At 34.6% G+C, this 19,270-nt stretch overlaps 5 protein-coding genes across 13 annotated transcripts in view; 2 read left to right on the top strand and 3 right to left on the bottom strand.

Moving 5' to 3' along the window:
• LOC126856705 (inactive rhomboid protein 1) overlaps positions 1-5,616 on the top strand; it is a 67,404-nt gene extending 61,788 nt beyond the window's left edge. For all 7 annotated transcript variants that reach the window (XM_050605471.1, XM_050605470.1, XM_050605473.1 and 4 more), the window contains 4 exons: positions 102-292; positions 414-710; positions 1,047-1,200; positions 1,549-5,616. In XM_050605471.1, coding sequence (XP_050461428.1) covers positions 102-292; positions 414-710; positions 1,047-1,200; positions 1,549-1,980 — 1,074 coding nt within the window. In that variant the 3' untranslated portion in view covers positions 1,981-5,616. The remainder of the gene's footprint in view (positions 1-101; positions 293-413; positions 711-1,046; positions 1,201-1,548) is intronic.
• A 134-nt stretch (positions 5,617-5,750) lies between these two features.
• On the bottom strand, positions 5,751-9,091 carry LOC126856839 (dynein light chain Tctex-type 5-like). Its single transcript, XM_050605738.1, has 5 exons — positions 9,052-9,091; positions 8,819-8,955; positions 8,404-8,597; positions 7,787-8,047; positions 5,751-5,817 (listed from the first exon to the last, which is right to left on the bottom strand). The coding sequence occupies exons 1-4, from the start codon at positions 9,089-9,091 to the stop codon at positions 7,882-7,884; spliced, it is 537 nt and encodes a 178-aa protein (XP_050461695.1). The 3' UTR covers positions 5,751-5,817; positions 7,787-7,881.
• Positions 9,092-9,509: 418 nt separating this feature from the next.
• Positions 9,510-11,685, top strand: LOC126856591 (protein max). Its single transcript, XM_050605233.1, has 4 exons — positions 9,510-9,736; positions 9,801-9,860; positions 10,216-10,450; positions 11,038-11,685. Exons 1-4 carry the CDS (start codon positions 9,698-9,700, stop codon positions 11,208-11,210), a joined length of 507 nt encoding a protein of 168 aa, XP_050461190.1. The 5' UTR covers positions 9,510-9,697; the 3' UTR covers positions 11,211-11,685.
• Positions 11,686-12,447: 762 nt separating this feature from the next.
• On the bottom strand, positions 12,448-15,478 carry LOC126856583 (cytochrome c oxidase subunit 6B2-like). 3 transcript variants are annotated; one of them, XM_050605225.1, is made up of 3 exons: positions 15,353-15,477; positions 13,124-13,226; positions 12,448-12,755 (listed from the first exon to the last, which is right to left on the bottom strand). In XM_050605225.1, exons 2-3 carry the CDS (start codon positions 13,204-13,206, stop codon positions 12,587-12,589), a joined length of 252 nt encoding a protein of 83 aa, XP_050461182.1. In that variant the 5' UTR covers positions 13,207-13,226; positions 15,353-15,477; the 3' UTR covers positions 12,448-12,586. The 3 variants fall into 3 exon arrangements, with proteins under 3 accessions (XP_050461182.1, XP_050461183.1, XP_050461181.1); XM_050605226.1 differs by having other exon boundaries at positions 13,124-13,229; XM_050605224.1 differs by lacking the exons at positions 12,448-12,755; positions 13,124-13,226 and adding an exon at positions 13,237-14,536 and having other exon boundaries at positions 15,353-15,478.
• On the bottom strand, positions 15,416-17,662 carry LOC126856590 (uncharacterized). The gene is made up of 2 exons (XM_050605232.1): positions 17,475-17,662; positions 15,416-15,698 (listed from the first exon to the last, which is right to left on the bottom strand). The coding sequence occupies exons 1-2, from the start codon at positions 17,564-17,566 to the stop codon at positions 15,416-15,418; spliced, it is 375 nt and encodes a 124-aa protein (XP_050461189.1). The 5' UTR covers positions 17,567-17,662.
• Positions 17,663-19,270: the final 1,608 nt, after the last annotated feature.

The following is a 19,270-nucleotide window of genomic DNA, read 5'->3' on the forward strand; positions in this document are numbered from 1 at the left end:
TAATCTGGGAAATTGATATATATATTTAGTTATACTTTAAAATTTCAAGAATCATCTTTCATTGAAAAACGAGGGTAAATTGTGATCATTAAATTTCGCAGAACACAATCTCGACCTGGAAAAAGTGGGGACCCGGGGAGAGTGGGCCCGGCGGCCGTATCAGTGGATCTGTTTGCGGACTAGATCCAAAATTTTGCGACGCTCCGGCAAGCATCGCCCCTTACGAGTGGCCGGATGACATTACCAAATGGCCGATTTGTCGGAAAACCAATTCCTTTAATCATCGTTTCAGGTTAATATTTTTACATCATCTATCACATTTATCATCGAAAATAATAGAATACTATCAAGAGAAACAGATTATTTACAAAGAGTAAATAAACAGTGAAGATTAATGGAAAAATTCTTGATAGTAAAAACGGGAGTCAGCGGGGCAATGGCAATTTTCCCATCGGCCGTTACAAGGATAAGATGGCGGAGCACATGGTTTGCGAGATAATCGGTCATCCGTGTTGCATCGGGATTCACGGGAGCTGTCGGATCACCACGAAGGAATACTGCGATTTTGTGCACGGTTACTTTCACGAGGAGGCGTCACTTTGTTCGCAAGTGGAGTGTTTGCACGATGTCTGCGGAATGATACCGTTCCTGCATCCAGAATGGCCGGATCAGTTCTACAGACTCTTCACCACCATGTTCCTTCATGCCGGGTAATAAAAATTAAAAAATCAACTATAAATAAAAAATAGATTTATATGTATTTATTTCCTGATATCTATCTCAAAAAAGCAAACTTGGTTTTACATTTATCTTAATAAATTCAGTCGCAATAATATATAAATTGTGCACAAAACCAATTTATTTATTCCAATAAATTAATTCTGATAGACGCGGAATCGATTTATTTGACATAATAAATTTATTTCGATAAACTCGAGAAACAGTTTACTCGTTTTCATCAAAGTAAAGCCGATTGAGAAATTTATCTTGATAAATTAATGAGAAAATAAAATCAGTTGATTTATTTCATTAATTTGATATTGCAGAATCGTCCATTTGGTAATTACGTTACTGATTCAGTATTTTCTGATGAGAGACTTGGAAAAGCTGACAGGATCCTTGCGCATTGCTTTAATCTACTTTATTGGTGCTCTTGCTGGAAATTTGGCCAGTGCAATCTTTGTCCCTTACAGGGCAGAAGTAAGTTTTTAATATAATGTTAATAATTTTTATTTTTTGTTTAAAAAATTTATTGAACACTATTTATATAGTTTAAATTTGAACATCTGAAACAATTAATATTTTACATTTATCAAAGTAATTCGATACAACTAATTTAAAAAACAAAAAGATTTGTTACACATTTCTTTTTCATATATTGGATTTTATAGATAATTGCTTGTTTAAAATGTTAATTAATTATAATTATTGCTATAGAAATTTATTTTTTTTTCTAAATTCTCTTTATTCATTTTTTGATGCATGCTGCTGAAAGCAAGTTTTTTTGCTCTTTGGACTTTTGTTTATCATTAATGTGTTTGTTTACAGGTCGGTCCAGCTGGCGCGCATTTCGCACTGCTGGCCACTCTAGTGGTCGAAGTATTGCATTGCTGGCCGATGCTGAAGCACCCACGTCGTGCACTATCTAAGCTGATTCTGATCTTGGTGGGATTGTTGGCCTTGGGTATACTGCCATGGGTGGACAACTATGCGCATCTGTTTGGCTTCATCTTCGGCTTCTTGGCGGCCTACGCGCTGATGCCGTTTATTTCGTTTGGCCATTACGATCGTAGACGGAAGATACTGCTTATCTGGGTATGCCTGATTCTGATTGTGGGCTTGTTCGCCCTGTTACTCGCCCTCTTCTACAACGTGCCAGTGTATGAGTGCGAGGTGTGTAAACTATTCAATTGCGTGCCATTTACTCGCGACTTTTGCGCGTCTCAGAACATCAATTTTAAACGGGAGGAGCAAGTATGACACACGGGGCCGCGGTTCATAGTCGAGCGCGAAATTGTTCCGTTCGGCCCCCGTCTTTACGCTTCTCATCATCGCGCACATCATTACAATGCACCGTCATTCACCGCGCTGATTTTGGCGATTCTCCTCCTCGAATCCCGAAGCCATAAAATCAGTTGAAGCTGATCCAAGGATTTTTTCGTTTTATGGATAACCTAAGTTTGAAATCTTTGAAATCATCAAAAGCCCGTAATTACACGAAACAGAACAAAGTTTTCAGAAAAAAATTAGAAAATTTTTATCTTTGGGAAAACTGAAAAAAGAAGATAGAAGAACGAATTCTGCAATTTTTGCGAAAGCTAAATGCAAAATCGATGAATATCTTGAAATTCTGAAGAAACTGGAAGAGAATCAATAAATATTCTTCAATAAACTTTTTTGTTAACTGAAGGAAAAATCAAAAGAAGAAATCTTTAAAATGTATCTTTAAAAAATATTGAAATAAAAATTTCTTGGATTTTTAAAAAGTTGGAGGAAGAAAGTCTTCGAAGGAAACCGAAGAAAGTCTTTTAGATTTTGGATAAAGTTTGGAAGAAGATCGATAGATATTTTTTTAATTTTTAATCAGAAAAATTTACAAGTAGAAGATTTCGGCTTTCTAAAAAGATAAAGAAAGCATCGGAAGAATATTTTTTTTATCTTTTCTCTTTGGCCTCTAGTCAATATTTAATGATCCGGATTGTTGAGCTTTGAAGATTATGAAAGATTAGTGTTGCAATGTTGCAAAATGCGAACTTTGAGAATAATCCGGCAATTTAACAATTGCGCTTCCACGATGGAATAAATCGGATCATCGAGCTTTCAAAATTTCGCAAATAAAATCTTTTATCATTAAAGTTTTGGCGTTTCTCAAACTTTGAAAATTAATTTGATGATTTTTGGATCGTCAGTGAGAGTGATATCATAGTGCATTCGGGGGACATGGGGGGTTTGATAGTGCCTGGATCGAGCGGGTGAAGGTGATGGAACCCGACCGACATTTTCGCTACTGCCAACGAACGTCAGAGAGGAACTCGTGTTCGTCGACACACGACGATGCCTTAACATTATTAAGTCCCAGCGTAGTGATTGGCTCCCAATGTGAGCTGGCCGAGGCCCAGCTGGCCTTGAGGAAGCCCAGAACTCTGAGTCGCCGACGGAGTGTGTGTGTGTGTATATATATATATACATGGATCTCTTGGATGACCTGCTGATGATGACGAATAGGATGCTCTGTGAATCATTTGGGATTCTGCAAAGTTTGACATGGTAGCATCCATCTCCTCAAGGTTTGTGTTAATAAGAGAAAGAAGGAGAAGAAAGTTGCAGATGTAAATAGGATCGAGTCTTGTTACCGTTATAAGAACGACCTTAGTAAGTTAACTTTAGGGAGAACTTTGAAAGTGCACACGTCTTTCGTCTCTGCACAATATAGTCCCCCGCACCTCCGACATCCGGAACTATTGTCTGTGATGGTTTGATCTTGGAGATATTTTTCGTAGCACCGCGATGGCCGCAAGCCTTCCTGCAGGGACGATCGGTCGATGTTCACCAACTGGATACCAATCAATAGCTCGCTGTAAGCAAGCTTTGTCTCTCGATTTTCGGGTGTAACTTGATATATTTATAGAAACAGGCAAAAACTTATAGGATACATACTTTTCTTCTCTAGTCGAGAAAAGAACGTATTCTTTAATTTTGCTTTTTTCATTATATTGTGTAATAATATTAGTATAGCGACACGTTATAAACTTTACAATATTAATTTTATATTCAATTGATGACAATTTTACGTGATATTTTAATAATATCGTTTTAAACAAAACTGGAATATATTACATTTGATAATGCCAAATTTCTCTTTTTCATGAAATTGTAATATAAAATGTAGTACAAAATATGGAATGTCCGCAATGTCGTAAAAGGCAACAGTGAGATGTCTGATTGGTATCCAGAGGATACGCTCCTTATCGAGAATAGAAGAAAAGGGATAGTCCGAGGCAGAGGAGGCGGAAGGAAAGTGTTAACGATTTAAGATGAAACGAATCAATTTTTTATAATGGCATGAAAGAGTGAGAGAAAGGGAAAGAGAGAAAGGAAGGCGCGAATATCAGAATTCTTAATCAATTTCAAAGTCTGTAAATATATATTTGCGATAATGTGAGGGAGTAATTAAGAGAGGCGGTGGAAAAAGCAGATACACGACGGATAATATGAGCGCGAGACTATTTGCTGATTTTAATATAGAAAACTTATATTTCATAACAATAGAAACCTTTTTTTCATATCTATGTGACATGAATAATTACATTTTTTTATCAGAATTGATTTCATACAATTAATATTATTACTCTATTTTATACAATTTATTGCAATGATATATACATCTGTGCACATGTAATTTTGTTACAGAAACTGTCTGAAATTAATCTTGCAAATCCGTAAAATTATGTTTAATTGTGATCAGATCAAAATAAATAGAAATGCATTATTCGATCAGTTACTCAAAATTATTTCAAATAGCAAGAAAACATATTGCAAGGAAATACAATTTTGAACAGAATAATATTCAATATATAAAATATATTTGCGATTAATTATTAATGAAGTTGCACTATCGCACGTATTTATACATTTTCTTCATATGATATCTTTTCCCGTGTATATACGTATTTATTATTTTTTTATCAATTATTTTAAACAATTCTTGCCGACACAATCGCTATTTAGTCTTTTAAAAATAGTTCAACAGAATGAATAATATTTATGGCCACATTTCGTGATTTGCATACGAAAATTTAAACGATTATATTACGAATATACCAGCACACATATACGTGCGGGATGCAATGTAGCTTTACGGAAAATGCCAATTGCAAGCGTATCACATACCGATTATAATTAACATAGCTCGCATTTAATCCAAACTGTGCATTTTAAAAACTTTGTGATATACGATCTGATGATTGCATGAAGGAAGAAGAGAGGAGAAAGAAGCTCTGTAATAATGCGTGCGCGTATTGGAGTGATCCACCGCCCTATTATAAACTTTTTTTCGAATTATATATATATATATATATATATATATATATATATATATATATATATAAATATTAAACGTATACATATGCGAGTTAAGGCGAATCGTCGATGATGAGCAACGTATTGTTATTATTGTAAATGTGTCATATACAGATAATAGCATGCAACAAACACACGATACACGCAAACAGTATACACGAACGTACGAACAATCGTATATACACATACATGTATACACGAAGGAGATAGATAAATTGAGAACTTTCGATAATTCCATACCGATCACGGCGAGGTGGAATGTCTCGCCTTCTCTTGTGAAAGCGAAAGAGTGTTTGTGTGTGTGTGTGTTGTGTATATGCGTGCGTGAGAGGGAAATAGAGAGAAAGTAAATAAATGAGAGAGAAAAAGAGAGGAAGGGAAAAGAAAAGCCGTTTTCATCTCGGTTATGGTTGTTGTAGCCAAAAATTGCGGGCGATTTGCGCGATCGAACATATTTTGCATAATTAATTTGATGTAGTTTACGGTTGTGTAACATGAAATTTTTGATGGAAGTCATTACATGAATTGTTTCAGGAATCGCCTACTGTCACTGAGCCATACTTTAAGAAGCCAAATTTAAAAAAATAGCAGCTCGTTAACGTTTTTGATAATATGTATTATCTATATTTTCTAATAATTTTAATAGATTTTTTGACTTACAGTATAAGAAGCTTTTTTGTAAGAAGATGAAGGAATTTCTTTTCTTTAACCAAACTTTGGCTTAATGTGCTGTTTTCACTGAAAATTGATAAAAATGGCAATCATTAACATAGAGATTGGCCTCTATAAATATATATATATATATATATATATATATATATATATATATATATATAAAAGTTTTTAATTCTTCTTTTTGATGTCAAATATTTATAACATTGAAAAATTGCGGAGCTAAAAAATTTGTTAAAAGTGTATATTTTTTATTGCAAATTTTAATTTACAGGTGAAGAAACTCATGCTTGCCACTAAAATTTACGTATTGCCCTACACTAAAAACATATATAATATTATTTTATTATATGTATATAAACTTATATCGTAATATTTTTTTTTTACATATAGGTGTCAGAAGGAAATAGAATATTTATCTTCGTAATGCTCTTGATAAAATCTCCGATCGCGCGATTGACTTGCCATTTTTTGCGGCGAACCACCGCCGCCGCGTGTGTGCGCGCGCGTGTGCGCGCGTTCCACCTTGTAAATAAACGTATGCGTCAAAAATGGACCAAGGATCTACATAGTGCAGCTCGTGCGTGTAAAATTGATCGGCAGATAGGATTGTAAGTAAAACTCTACGATGAATCTCGATTATTATAAAGAAAACCCCGTGAAACGTGGGCGAATTCAGGGGAAATTTCACGGAGATTCTCTTCTGCGAAATAATCCCCAATCTTCAAAATCAAGAATTGAATTAAATGGCCAAACTGACTTTACACGCGAGGCGTTACAAGTTGAGATTTTTCATTAATTTTTAAAATTAATTTTTAAATTTCATTAATTTTTAAACATTTAACTTTTCTGTTTACGGGACAACGGTTGAACTGTTATCTGTTTAATAGTAAAACAAATATTTTTGTATGATCTCTTCTATATATATATATATATATATATATATATATATATATATATATATATATATATATATGTAGTGGTTCTGTCATCAATCTGTTAACAGTGTGTTTCTGAATTTTTTTTCATTTTATCTGTAGATGTATATACGTGATTAATAATAATGTAAACTACGTAAATTGAAAGATGTGAAATGAAACTTTTTGCAATTTTAAAATATTTACAAAATTTTAATAAGTTTTCAAATATTGTATTTTGAAAAGCAGTGACGAGTATAAATATTTCATATTGCTTTCCCTTGTCTATGATTTCGAAGATTAGCGATTCGATTTCGCGTATGATGAATTTTTCAGTCAGTTTCTCGTCTTTTTTTTAAATTTATTTAATTTTTGCGGTGTAAATAAAACGAGCGCCGGCGCGGCGGCGCTGGCTTGTAATTAATTAATTAGGTGCTCTCGCGCCTCTTTTATATAAATATTATACATAAATGCATATATATATATATATATATATATATATATATATATATATATGTATATTATATACGACTTAAGAACATTCCACCACGGCCGCGCGGTATTATTTTTCTGTATCCCTGTATCAATGAATGCGCGATATAAGTATTAAGGACGGACTTTAAGGGAATATACGACTGTATTAAAATTAAAGATCGAGATAACTTATTATCATCACATTCGCCATTATCACGCCCATTATTATGATTGTCGTTGTTAATATCATTACGATGATTACCTCGCCCTCGGTTCTCACTATAGTCATCGGTGCCCTTCGATTACGATTATTATTAATAATCATAACTATACATTGTACTTGTCGCTGTTATATACATACACATATATAAATATATAAATATATAAATATATAAAAGAATATATATATACGAATGATATATATATATACATATATATATATATTAATTTAATAACAATAAAGAAAACGTGAAACACGTGATCTAGTTTGTATCACGGATCATTGATCCTTTCTTCAACCAATAATGTATCACCGAACATTGAATCAAGCCGATTATTAGCCGATTTATAGTACATTTTTCTTTTAATCTTGTTTAATTATATTTAAATGTGTGTTTTCATTTTATTTTTTAAATGTTCCTTACCTTTATTTAATTCGAAGCTAATATTTTCCAGGTTCATTGCTCATTATCACCAAATTGTAGCTTCATAGATATTTTGTTTAATTTGTTCAACATATTCATTCGTAATAAGTTCCCACGACAAGGCCCATCGCGGCGAATTCCGGAGTCTCAACTACATGAGTCGAGTAATTATCTCTCTGGATGTCCCATAATTTGCCAAAACTGATATACACATCTTGCCCTAATTTTTGAACGATCGTTATAATAATTACAACTTTGTATCTGGAAATAAGAAGAAATTGAATTGTAAGAATTGCTCAGATAAGAAACACTCTTCGTAATATATTTGCGTAATGATGTAACGATTAAACATTTTATATATATATATATATATATATATATATATATATATATATATTCATTTAAGAAATATATATATAGTAATCAAAGTATAATTATTAATTTCGGTTTCTAAACTTGATAAATTAATTTGAATTAATTCAATTTTATTTGAATGTTTCTAAATTATATTTCTGATTGAATATTTGCATATCAAAGAAGAGAAAAAAGAAATTTGTAAGTATTTAAGATGCATATTGATTAAATGTAAGTATCTGTTTAATTGATTGATAGATTACCGATCGTAATATTTTCTGCAAATTTTGTCCCGCATTTCTGCTGATATTTTCTCACAGATTTGCATACAAGTCTGAGGCTGATATTTCAAGTCAGTTAAATAATGCTGCATCACTTCCATCAGTATTTGATCAACGACTTCGCACTTGAAAGCTTTGTAAGGCTCGAGGCGGTAAGTATTTTGATATCTTGGAATCTGACAAATAATTTTTATAATTTTTATATATTTAGTATGTATATATATGTCACAACAATTAATTCAGTTTATGTTTATTTCGAAAAGAATTGTGACTAATATATCTTTCTTGCAATTTTATTATACTTTTATAATTATCGTTTAAATAATTATATATATTTTCATAAATTGCTACATAAGATTTATTTTTACAAACTTTATTTAATTTTAATTTGTAATACCTTGTAGCCACCTTTGCCTATACGAAAGGATAAATTACCCCTTGGGAACATACTAAGGGACACGGTACTAAGATAAGCTTTTGATTGAAAAGCTCTACCGACCATAGACCCTTTCCCTGTGGGTCGTTGCACTGGAAATAAATATTTTCAGGTTTTACGGATTGTTATCATCATATTAATGTTATTCAAGAAAACTTTTTTCAGTCACTTTTAACTAATCAAGATTTACTTGCCTATATTTTTGTCAGAATGTTGCTCCTGTGTCTCACGCATATTAAAGATCGAAAAAAATTATTTTAAAAATTATCTATATCATATACCGAATAGAAATGAAAGTTAAAAAAAAGTTTATTTAGACTTTTGTTCCCTTGAAGTTAGCATTTATTTTACCGCCATCACAGTTCTATAATTTTTTTTACTAATTATAAAGACTTTTTATAAAATTATATTTTTGCATTTGAATTTCATTTATATGTACAAAGCAGTAATTTTTAGTCTAGTAATGTTTTTCTCTCGCACTAGTGCAAAGTACCGTAGCTGATTCACCGTTAGCGTTCTTAATTGGTTAAGTTAGGTTATGCCATAGGGATATAGGGATTTCTGAGACTCCAATCATGATCTACCTGAGATGCCATTTAAAAACAAAAATGGATGTAGGTAATCTTGTATTCTTATGTTATATGGTCTGATGACAAGTTCGCATTCGCATCGCAGTTCGTACGCACGGCATATGTTGATAGTATATTTGTCGACTTGTCAGAGATCAGAGATCGTATATTTCTCGTTCCTAGTCACGTGATTGATTTCCGAGGGCAAGCGGCGCTGAGGCTGAAGAAACTGACTACTGGCTTTCACGATAAAGGACACTCTGCAATAAAGATGAGCGATGATGATCGAGACATTGACATCGAGAGCGATGTAGGTAGGATGAGATTTTTGTGCGAGAAATTTTTCTAACCAAACTTGTATATTTTTTTCTCAGGATGGCGAGGATTCAGACTCCAGGTTGCGGCATTCCAACAACACGCAATATTTTTCTCAGGTGACTGTTACGATCTGCCTCTTCCATCGTAATTGAATCTTGTTAGTTTTGTGTGCGAAGATTTTCATCACGTGATATCTTTTACGTTCGATATTTTCACACTGTTATGATTAGCATATCTAATCAAATTAATGATGTAGATACAGTAGATTATTTTCATAGCAATTCGAAGCAATACCGTAATTTTTCTGCACGCTACTAATAAGAACACAATGCTCCCTCTGAGTTTTTTCATACAGATGGTTTTCATGAATCATGTGTTTAGTTTAAACTTTGTTAGATGCTTTAATTCATTTCCTTTAAGAAATGAAAGAGCAGTTATTTGTTTATGATTGTGTATTCTGTGTAACGCTAGGCAGAAAAAAGAGCACACCATAATGCTTTGGAGCGAAAACGACGGGACCATATCAAAGATAGCTTTTCGAGTCTTAGGGATTCAGTACCATTTCTACAAGGAGAGAAAGTTGCGAGCAGGGCGCAAATCTTGAAGAAAGCTGCAGATTACATTCAATTCATGCGGCGAAAGAACGCTACTAATCAGCAAGCTATAGATGATCTCAAGAGACAGAATAGTATTCTGGAATCTCAAAGTAAGTATTGTTTTATATAATTAATATAATTGGGCATAAAAAAAATAGTGTTTTGTTCTTCATCAATCATAAGTATCATCAATAAAGATATTAAAATATTGCTACAAGTTTTCAAATTAGAAGGAAAATTGCCAAAAACCATAAATCTATTTATAAAGACACTACATTTAAATTCATTTGAAGTTAATATTGTTTTAGTTATTTTTAAAAAAAGAGAAATCCCTTGTTCACAAAAAAGCTTTTTTTTCTCAATTATTTACATATAAAAAACTCGTACCTCGATATATTTTAATAAAGATATTAATTTCATATATTTTAAAAAAAAGTATTTCAGAGCTACTAAACTATAACATCCTGTAAAAAAAATTATGCTCTAATCTCGCTTATTTTATAGATACTATTTACAATACTTTAAGCAATTATTTTTCAAGATAAATCAAGATAAGTCAATGGGAAAAGCTGTTCAACACAAAGTATCTGCCTAGAATATACATTCTGTTATGAAACAGTGGCATTGTTATAGTTATAGATTGTAGAAAAAGTGAGAATGGAGTTTTATTTGTTTATCGATCGATTTACTTTTACAGTTCGTTCGTTAGAAAAGGCCAAAATTACCGGCAATTTTGCTGCCGAGACATGCGAGGTGACCAAGTCTGAATCAGTGAGTGGCTACAATGATACCGAGTCGGAGTCCTCCGACAGCGAGACTGGCCGAGCAATTCGACAACCAAAGAAGCTGAAGGTCACTGGCCTTCACTGACGATGATAGCCTTTCATTGACGATTTCATTGATGATACACTTGTACTTTCCCTTCTCTCGATATATTACTTTTGTATGCTGATCGTCTCTCTCTCTCTCTCTCGTTGGTTGATAAACATTTCATTGTATATTAAACTGTGTTGTGCACGTAGATAGATACATAAGTGATTTAGATTATATCTTGTTATGTACGTGATATAGGCGATTGCGAAGAACGACGAATATCAATATGTCCAACAAAGACTTATAATCAATCGTACAAGTTGTAGGTATGACAATTCTACATTTTAATTAGTCTGAAGAATGTAAATGCAGATTTCATTTGATTTTTCACTTTCTATTTTTACCGCGCGAGATACGATGATGATAAATCAAGATAATAGTATCTGCAATATGTTTGTGTTTGCAATTTAATGTATATACAAATATTTATTAAGCAACAATATTATATATCAATAAATATTAATACAAATAAGTCTGTCGATAGTATATATAATCGATCGCATTTTCTATTATTGCAATCAATTCTGTCTCCCCACCTCAAAAATCTGATATATCTATAAATATTATCGATACAGATTAATTACATAATCATTTTACTTGATTTATCGCTAATGACAGCCAGATGTTTTTATGCTACAGTACTATATTAATATACTATAATAATTTTGAAAAGATATTAAGGATTCTTTTAAAAATTATTTATACTTTTGAATAGCAGTACTATGCTTCCTTACAGTCATTGCAATGTATTTTTCTTTCTCTTTTTTTATTGCTTATTCTTTTTACAACTATCTTACATTTTTACTCAAACTTCTTTCAACCATCTCCAGAAAATGGAGACTGCATTTGTCGACATTAGATTGAGCAATCCAGGAATCTATTATATTCTAATGTTTATTATTTGAAAGTGTGCAGAACGTTTGTTGTGTTTATTGTATTAGATTAATTAATACCGATTATTTGAAGAACGATTTATAAAAAGCATCGATTAAATTGAAAGGATAAACTGTGTAAAAAAAAAACAGACTGATATTGCAATGAATTTTTTTATATTGAATTACAACATTTTTGAATTTATTAAACTTATCAAAACTTATGAGCGCGTGTTACTATTAGTATAAAATACCAAAAGTAAAATTTCGAATTACACAATTGTCAGGATGTAATTTATAACCGCGTTTATTGCGCACAGTCGTTGCGGGAAATCTTAATGTGACGAGAGAGAGATAAAAGATTGAAGTATCATTAAATTTATTTACGTACGAGTTATTTTACAAACAGGAAATGACACGCGATCCTAAAATCCTGTTCTTCTTAAAGATTTGACTAAGATGAAAAGTAGATGCGCAGTGTATGTGGATCGCAAGGAAATCCTAGATGCGACCAGCAAACTTGCCCTCTTCGATTTGTTCATCCCATTTCTCTACCCAGGCGTGTGGACACATCGATTTGTAAACTCTCTTAAAATACTGGCAGGGCTCATATTCCTCACTGTGCTTCTTCTTGCATCGATGGAAGTCTACGTAGCTCTGGTAACAGTATCTACAGATCATTACATTCAATTACAGATACTATTTTGATTGATAACTATGAGGCAAAATAGTTTATCTATTTTCTCTCTCTCTATATATATAAGTTTTTCTACACATATTTTTGGCACTATATCTCTGATAAAAATATAACTGAGGAAAATATAAATGCACAGTAAAATTCACATACATATAATGGATGAGCCATTTTAATGCGATAAAAAGAAAATGGCGAGAAATATGTGGAAATATATTAATTATATTGCTTTATTATAAAAAAAATCAAAATTCCTTAGATGCAAAGTAAAAAATTAATCATGTTATATATTCTTGACCTACATTGGTATTAATTAAAACTAGACCATTTTTTTTTATCCTTACCTGCTCTGATTTTGATTAGGAAACCTAGGATCGAACGGTGCAGTTTGCAACGTTTCCTCGGTGATCTCAGGAAACTTCGTCATGCTTGCAGCAATATAGGGCACTGCTTAACAAGTCATAAATTATTTAATCTCTAAATCTTAGCACAGATTCTCGCGGGTTGTATTTCGATTTCTCTCTTCCTCTTTCTATCCTCTTTTTACCCTTTTTAAGGGTAAATTCTACGTTTCTCTCTCGCTCTCGTCCATTCGTCTCTCAAAGCACGCGCGACACTATATCACAAATGAGTTCGCTTCTCTCGGCCACTTTTCCCTTCACCGTCATATATTTTCTACTTCAGAAATTCTTACACAGAAATATCATGATGAACTTGGATGAATATGAAGTACGCGGTGAAATGAAACAAAAGATACCTCCAGAAGCGATATTTGTTCCACAATTTTCTTAAGGATAAAACTATAGCTGTCTTATAGACAAAAGTTAATGAGCCAAGTATGTATATAAAGAGAAGGGACGACGCGAAATGTCCAAGTTATTTAACTAATGGTCGCGTGTTATCCTCCTCCTGGCAGCAAACTTCCCGATATTTTTTCACCTCCGCCATGTAGAGCGACCACGCGTCCTTCGGCTGCTCCACTGTCTGTTCTGTCTTTGGTTTCGCCACCATACCGGTCTTTAGAATCCTGCCACCTCTTCTCTTGCCCACCATCAATGGCGGAGGTACTACAGGCTTCTCCTCTAACACAGAGGAAGTGGTAGGTTTCTGTGCTGCAGGCTGCATTTGTTCCTGCATTTTCTTGAACATCTCCATAAAACTACCGTCATTCTTGAAGGCGTTCGGTGGCGGAACAACAGCCGCCGTTTGATGCATCATCGTCCCCCCCGCTCCCTCTCCGTGTTCGTCCAAAGCATCCGATTCGTACGAGGGTGCTCTGTTCGCGTGATGCCTGCGGCTTTCCCTGTATCTGTGTCTATCCCTGCTGCGATTACGACTGCGGCTTCGTCTTTTGTCCCTCGAGCGAGATCTGTTGCGCGACCTCGACCGCGATCTGTCTCTTCTGGAATATTTGCGCGACCTATCTCTATCGCGATCGCGGTCCTTATCGCTGGATCTGGATCGTCTGTGGGAGCGTACCGGGGACGATCTGGAACCGCTTCGACGACGTTTGCGTCGCTCCGGAAGCGGCGAGCTGTTCCGCGAAGATCTACTGCTCCGATGATGATCGATGCTTGGCGAGGGTGAACGTCGCGAGCCGACTCTGCTCTTGTGGTTGTCGTGTGGTGTACTGTAACTTGTGCTATACATAGGAGGCGAGGGCGGAGCAGGTGGCGATTCGGTATTCGACCTGGCGCTCCGTTCGTACCGCTTTGACTCCATCACGATGCCGGGCCAAAGGACTGAAGGACGGACACCTATAAGGATAGAAACTACCTTCCATGAGTTACACAGCTCATTGCAGATCTTCGCGCCTTCATCTGACTTGGGCTTTTTAAGTGTGTGCATTCGCGAGAGAGAGAGACAGGCGGACTTAGAGCGAGAGAGTATAATGTAGTCTCAATTAGTACCAACGAAGGTAATGGATAGACAGTGAGAAAGAGAGGACGCTCACTTAATTAATCAAGGGCATTGCCTGCGATCACCAAGCTGCGATTTATCTGACAATCTCTATCGTTACAAGAGGACACAGCATGGTGATTGCACTATTTGGCAGTGTGTCTCGAGGCAAGAAGGTACATATCTCAAAAGAGAGACATTGATCATAAAAAGCAGCGCTTTGCTTCGTATTCAATATCTACTCATTCGTAGCACCATAGATCTCAAGAAATGCAAAGACACCATAAAAACTACATCTTAAATTCAAAAAGAGATTTGACTCTAGTAATTAATCAAATCCTATGTAGCCAGATAATCACGGAAACTCCTCATCCTCGAGGAGATCAGCAGAAGGACGAAAGGTGAGGGAATGAAAAATTCTCGCCAGGCGACAAGAGACGAGGGAGATGACGTTTCAGGAGGATCCGGGATTCGGATATCGGGATGAGAAGAAAAGTGGAAGGTAGAAGCAAATGCGAGAGCCGTCTCTTGGATGACTTCCCTCGAGATCTACTACCGAGGATGGCGATACCCTCCCTATCTGTCCCGCGCGTGCGGATACGATTGTATCTCGTCGTGCGTCTCGCTGGATCGCCTAGTAATAAGTTACGCTAATTTATCTGTATGCTTAATACCTTAATCAGCCGTGCGGTTGGAAACAAAATGGCCACTAAGAAACACCGCGCCAGACGACTTCGTTACGTCATGCACCCTGACGAGAGATCCCTCGTCTCGCTCGATCCGCCATGAACGTAATGAACGTGGCTGCATACGCAGAGATATGTCGCGCATGACCGTCTGACAGATGACCGCGGATTGGTGGACGGAAATCCAGCCGACCAATCCGCGATCTTCGACGTCGATCTCCAACGCCACTTGGCTACGCTAGCTTGGCTAGAAATATTTTCTTTGCGTTTCTTTTTCTCTTCTGTTTCAGTCAGTTTATGGATCGTTAGAAGTTCGAATGCCAAGGACGCTAATCTGCAAAAATGCAGCATCAACTTTGCAATTTGCAGTTCTTCTGATGTTTTGTAAGTAAATATATCTACTTGCGGGATTTAATGCGTTATAAATATATTTCTGTTAAATTTGCTTGAGAAGGTTTGTAATAGATGACAAAATTCGGAGCAGAATTCCATTTACATTCTTTGTGTACCGGCATATAGGAAACATTTGGACAAGATACATATATTTATAAAAAAAAATGCATATCAAAATGCACACAATGTATTAAATTATGAGGCGCATATAATTATGGGTAGAATTTTTGATCTGAATTTTGCGATCTTCAAAAACGGTCGATGATATTAGCGCTCTGAATTATCCTCGGCTTTGCTTGATAGCGATAAATTTTTTTATCGATATTTTCATGACGATTAGTTGTTCATTTTTGCAGAAGATGACAGCAAAACATATATTTAAAATTATTTATACATATATCTTTAAATACGTGTACCCTCCCAAATAAATATTGATATAGGATATTTTCAATGAACATATCATGCTAAAAATTTTAAGCGCAAAAACATAATGACGCAATTTGCTACTCGTGTGAATTTACGCGCGAATTTCAATATTAACATTCCTAATTGATAACAAGGAAAATATATGCATATATATAAATAGTGATAGAAATTTCTCAAATATATAATCTGTATTTTTTTTTAAAGTTTTTTTAAATGATTTTTTTTTTTATAATGATACCCAAAAAAATTAGCTAACTTAATAATTAATTAATTTAATGAATTATTGTTAATTAATTTTTTTTTTAGTAGATTTATCAACTTTTTTCATATACATTGATTTCGTATATATCTCGATAATTTTGGACACATTATTCGTAGAGATGATTATTTTTAATTTGTAGAGATGATTACTTTTAATTTCTATATTAATTTTCTTTTTTTATCAATAATATATTTATAATTATAATTCCCAATACCATCGCTACGTCGTCAAATAAAATATAATAATATAGAATTTATTGAATAATTAAACGATTTCTTTCTAGGCTTCACGGTCACGATGTAAAAATAACGCTCCAGCTATTATGACCCGGCATTAAAATCTCCTGACGTCATATCTCTCCCCGGCATCGATATTACTTTCCGATGATGCCAGTAAACTATTTGGTTCTTCAACCATTTTTAATTGAATATATTAAATGTGGTATGTACATATATATATATATATATATATATATATATATATATATATATATGAATTTCACATACGATAGTTAATTGTTTAAAAGTAACTTTTATCATTAGCTCAGCCTCTTTCATCAATCAAGTATTATTTGACGATTTCAAAGTATCTAATTATTAATTGTGTAAATATGCACTCTCTCTCTCTCTCTCTCTTTCTCACTCTCTCTCTCTCGCTTCAGCAAGTTTTCTCTCTCTCTCTTCAAATAATTTATACCGCAAAAGGTTTCTCTAATTAATGAACTAATAGTAGATAGTATTTATGCAAATTTTTCCCAAAATTAAAATTTTTCTTAGAAGAAAAATGTATCATTAAATTAATTGCTTAAAATCATGTCTTAAAATCCAATATTATATATCTTTTAAAGCACGTCGTTGCATTTGGCGCGTAAAAATTCATGCTGATATTACGGGAATCGCGGAAGTTATTGTTTTGTAACATGGAGAGAGAGAGAGAGAGAGAGAGAGAGAGAGAAAGAGAGAGATACCAATGGAACAATTTCATCACGATGATGCGACGTGGAATATCTCTCTCTCTCTCTTTTTTTACCGCGCGTAGTCCTTGAGGTTCTCCAGACCGAAAGAGGAGGGAATCGTACACCAAGCTCTACGCGTTGTATGCGAGTTTTGACCTTGTGGCATTTGGTACCTGTCCGTACCAGCCGACGCGCATACAACTCCACACCCAATCCCACAAGCGCGCGAGCAAAATAACTAAGTATACCATCTCCTTCCCTCATTCGAATCCGTTTCCCATTCTCTCTCTCCATCTTTCCCTCCCTCCCTTCCTCTCGCTCGCACTTCACTCTCTTCTTCTTTCTCACCTTTCCTCTATCCGCTCGCTCACACACTCACGCGCGCATGCGTACATCGCCGGATCTTAATGGCGATGTAACATGTAACGGGGACGTCAACTACACGACGCGATAATGACGAAGTTGATATCGCGCGTCGCAAAGTTACGTCTTGACCTTTTGATTTCATTAAGGACATTGATTTTGTCTTCTTCAAGACATTATTTGTTCTAGTTTCTCGTACAATATTTGATTCAGGTCAAAAATTGTGAGTTATTGATATATGTATAACATTTGTCAATCAATAACATACGCATAAAACATATTATAATAAAATTACCTAAGAAAAGCATTACGTTTTCAATCGCTTATAATTCGAGACATCGATTTTTTGGTCCGATTATTAAAAAAATTGACTTTACATTTCAGAGAATAGATGAAAAATCGCTCGATATAGGATATCAGGGATAGAGCGTGTAAACACTCGTGTATGTAGATTTCCATCTAACAGCGCGATTACACGATGTTGCTGGGCTGAGAATCACGGAGAGGATGAATTCTTTAACAATTCGGAGAGATCTGAAATATTTCGGAGAGGAGGTAGAGACGTCACCGGTCACCGCATGACATCGCGCGAGCCAAGCGTATTTACGCGGGACAATGGAAAAGGTCGCGTCGCAGCAACGGCTGTGGCATTTGCGGCGTACGTCGCTAATAAACGTGTTCGCGAGAAAATGCGCGACGTATATTGGGCTCTGTAGCACAGAGTCGTGGACGGGACCTTTTTGCGAGGATCATGAAATTCTCCGCGAAGAAACACAGTTTGCGAATGTCTGTCGCGCTCATCTCAATGGTATTTCAGTGCACGTACATAGCTACGTACGATTAATCCAACAACCTAATCTGTGCGCGCGTTAATGATACATTTTATGCGTATATATATTTTATTTCCATTATTTCAATTATAAACCAGGATTTCGACATATAAAATTTTTTGAAGACAACGATTGATAGAGTTAAAAGAATAGCCTACGATACTTAAGTTTGCGAAAAATATAGAAATTAAAAAATTTGAAAATACAAATAATAATTTGAGTATCTGAATATGTCAGGAGTCTAGGAAGAAGAAGAATTCAGCGAAGGCTGATAGACGGCAAGAATTTTTGATTCATGATAAGAAATACAAAAGATACTGCAAGCATTTGCTTATTTTTGCAATTTATTATCATATTAAGTATAAATTTCTAAGTTACATTCTTTTATATCTTCTGCATTTGATGTAAGATAAGCGTGCGTTCAGACGAGAAAAGAGAAAAAAAAAAAAGAAATCTAAACGGATGTGTAAACAGAACTATTGTATTATAGTTGATTTTACGATGGTCAAAATCATAAGTTTCTATATTTCTTCAGTCTTAATGCAACGTGACGAAGTCCGGATACGCGGTAAACGTCAATTAAGCCGGTTTGTCTGAAAAGAGGCTTCGTCAGACAAGGTTAATCATCGTAACCAATGATTTCCCTCATATTTGTCCGTCCAGATTTAAAAACTGTT

This window comes from Cataglyphis hispanica, chromosome 19 (genome assembly GCF_021464435.1).
Source record: "Cataglyphis hispanica isolate Lineage 1 chromosome 19, ULB_Chis1_1.0, whole genome shotgun sequence".
Lineage (NCBI taxonomy): Eukaryota > Metazoa > Arthropoda > Insecta > Hymenoptera > Formicidae > Cataglyphis > Cataglyphis hispanica.

Excerpts from the sequence above, each read along its gene's own strand:
- LOC126856590 (XM_050605232.1), bottom strand. The coding sequence starts at position 17,566 with ATGCCACAAGGTCAAAACTCGCATACAACGCGTAGAGCTTGGTGTACG. Across the intron at positions 15,699-17,474 it reads AACCTCAAGGACTACGCGCG|ATTAGCGTCCTTGGCATTCG; the intron begins GTAAAAAAAGAG and ends GCATTTTTGCAG.
- LOC126856583 (XM_050605224.1), bottom strand. The coding sequence starts at position 14,501 with ATGGAGTCAAAGCGGTACGAACGGAGCGCCAGGTCGAATACCGAATCG.
- LOC126856839 (XM_050605738.1), bottom strand. The coding sequence starts at position 9,091 with ATGCGTGAGACACAGGAGCAACATTCTGACAAAAATATAG. Across the intron at positions 8,956-9,051 it reads ACATTCTGACAAAAATATAG|TTCCAGTGCAACGACCCACA; the intron begins GCAAGTAAATCT and ends GAAAATATTTAT. Across the intron at positions 8,048-8,403 it reads TGCAGAAAATATTACGATCG|ATACAAAGTTGTAATTATTA; the intron begins GTAATCTATCAA and ends TCTTATTTCCAG.
- LOC126856591 (XM_050605233.1), top strand. The coding sequence starts at position 9,698 with ATGAGCGATGATGATCGAGACATTGACATCGAGAGCGAT. Across the intron at positions 9,737-9,800 it reads ACATTGACATCGAGAGCGAT|GATGGCGAGGATTCAGACTC; the intron begins GTAGGTAGGATG and ends TTTTTTTCTCAG. Across the intron at positions 9,861-10,215 it reads ACACGCAATATTTTTCTCAG|GCAGAAAAAAGAGCACACCA; the intron begins GTGACTGTTACG and ends GTGTAACGCTAG.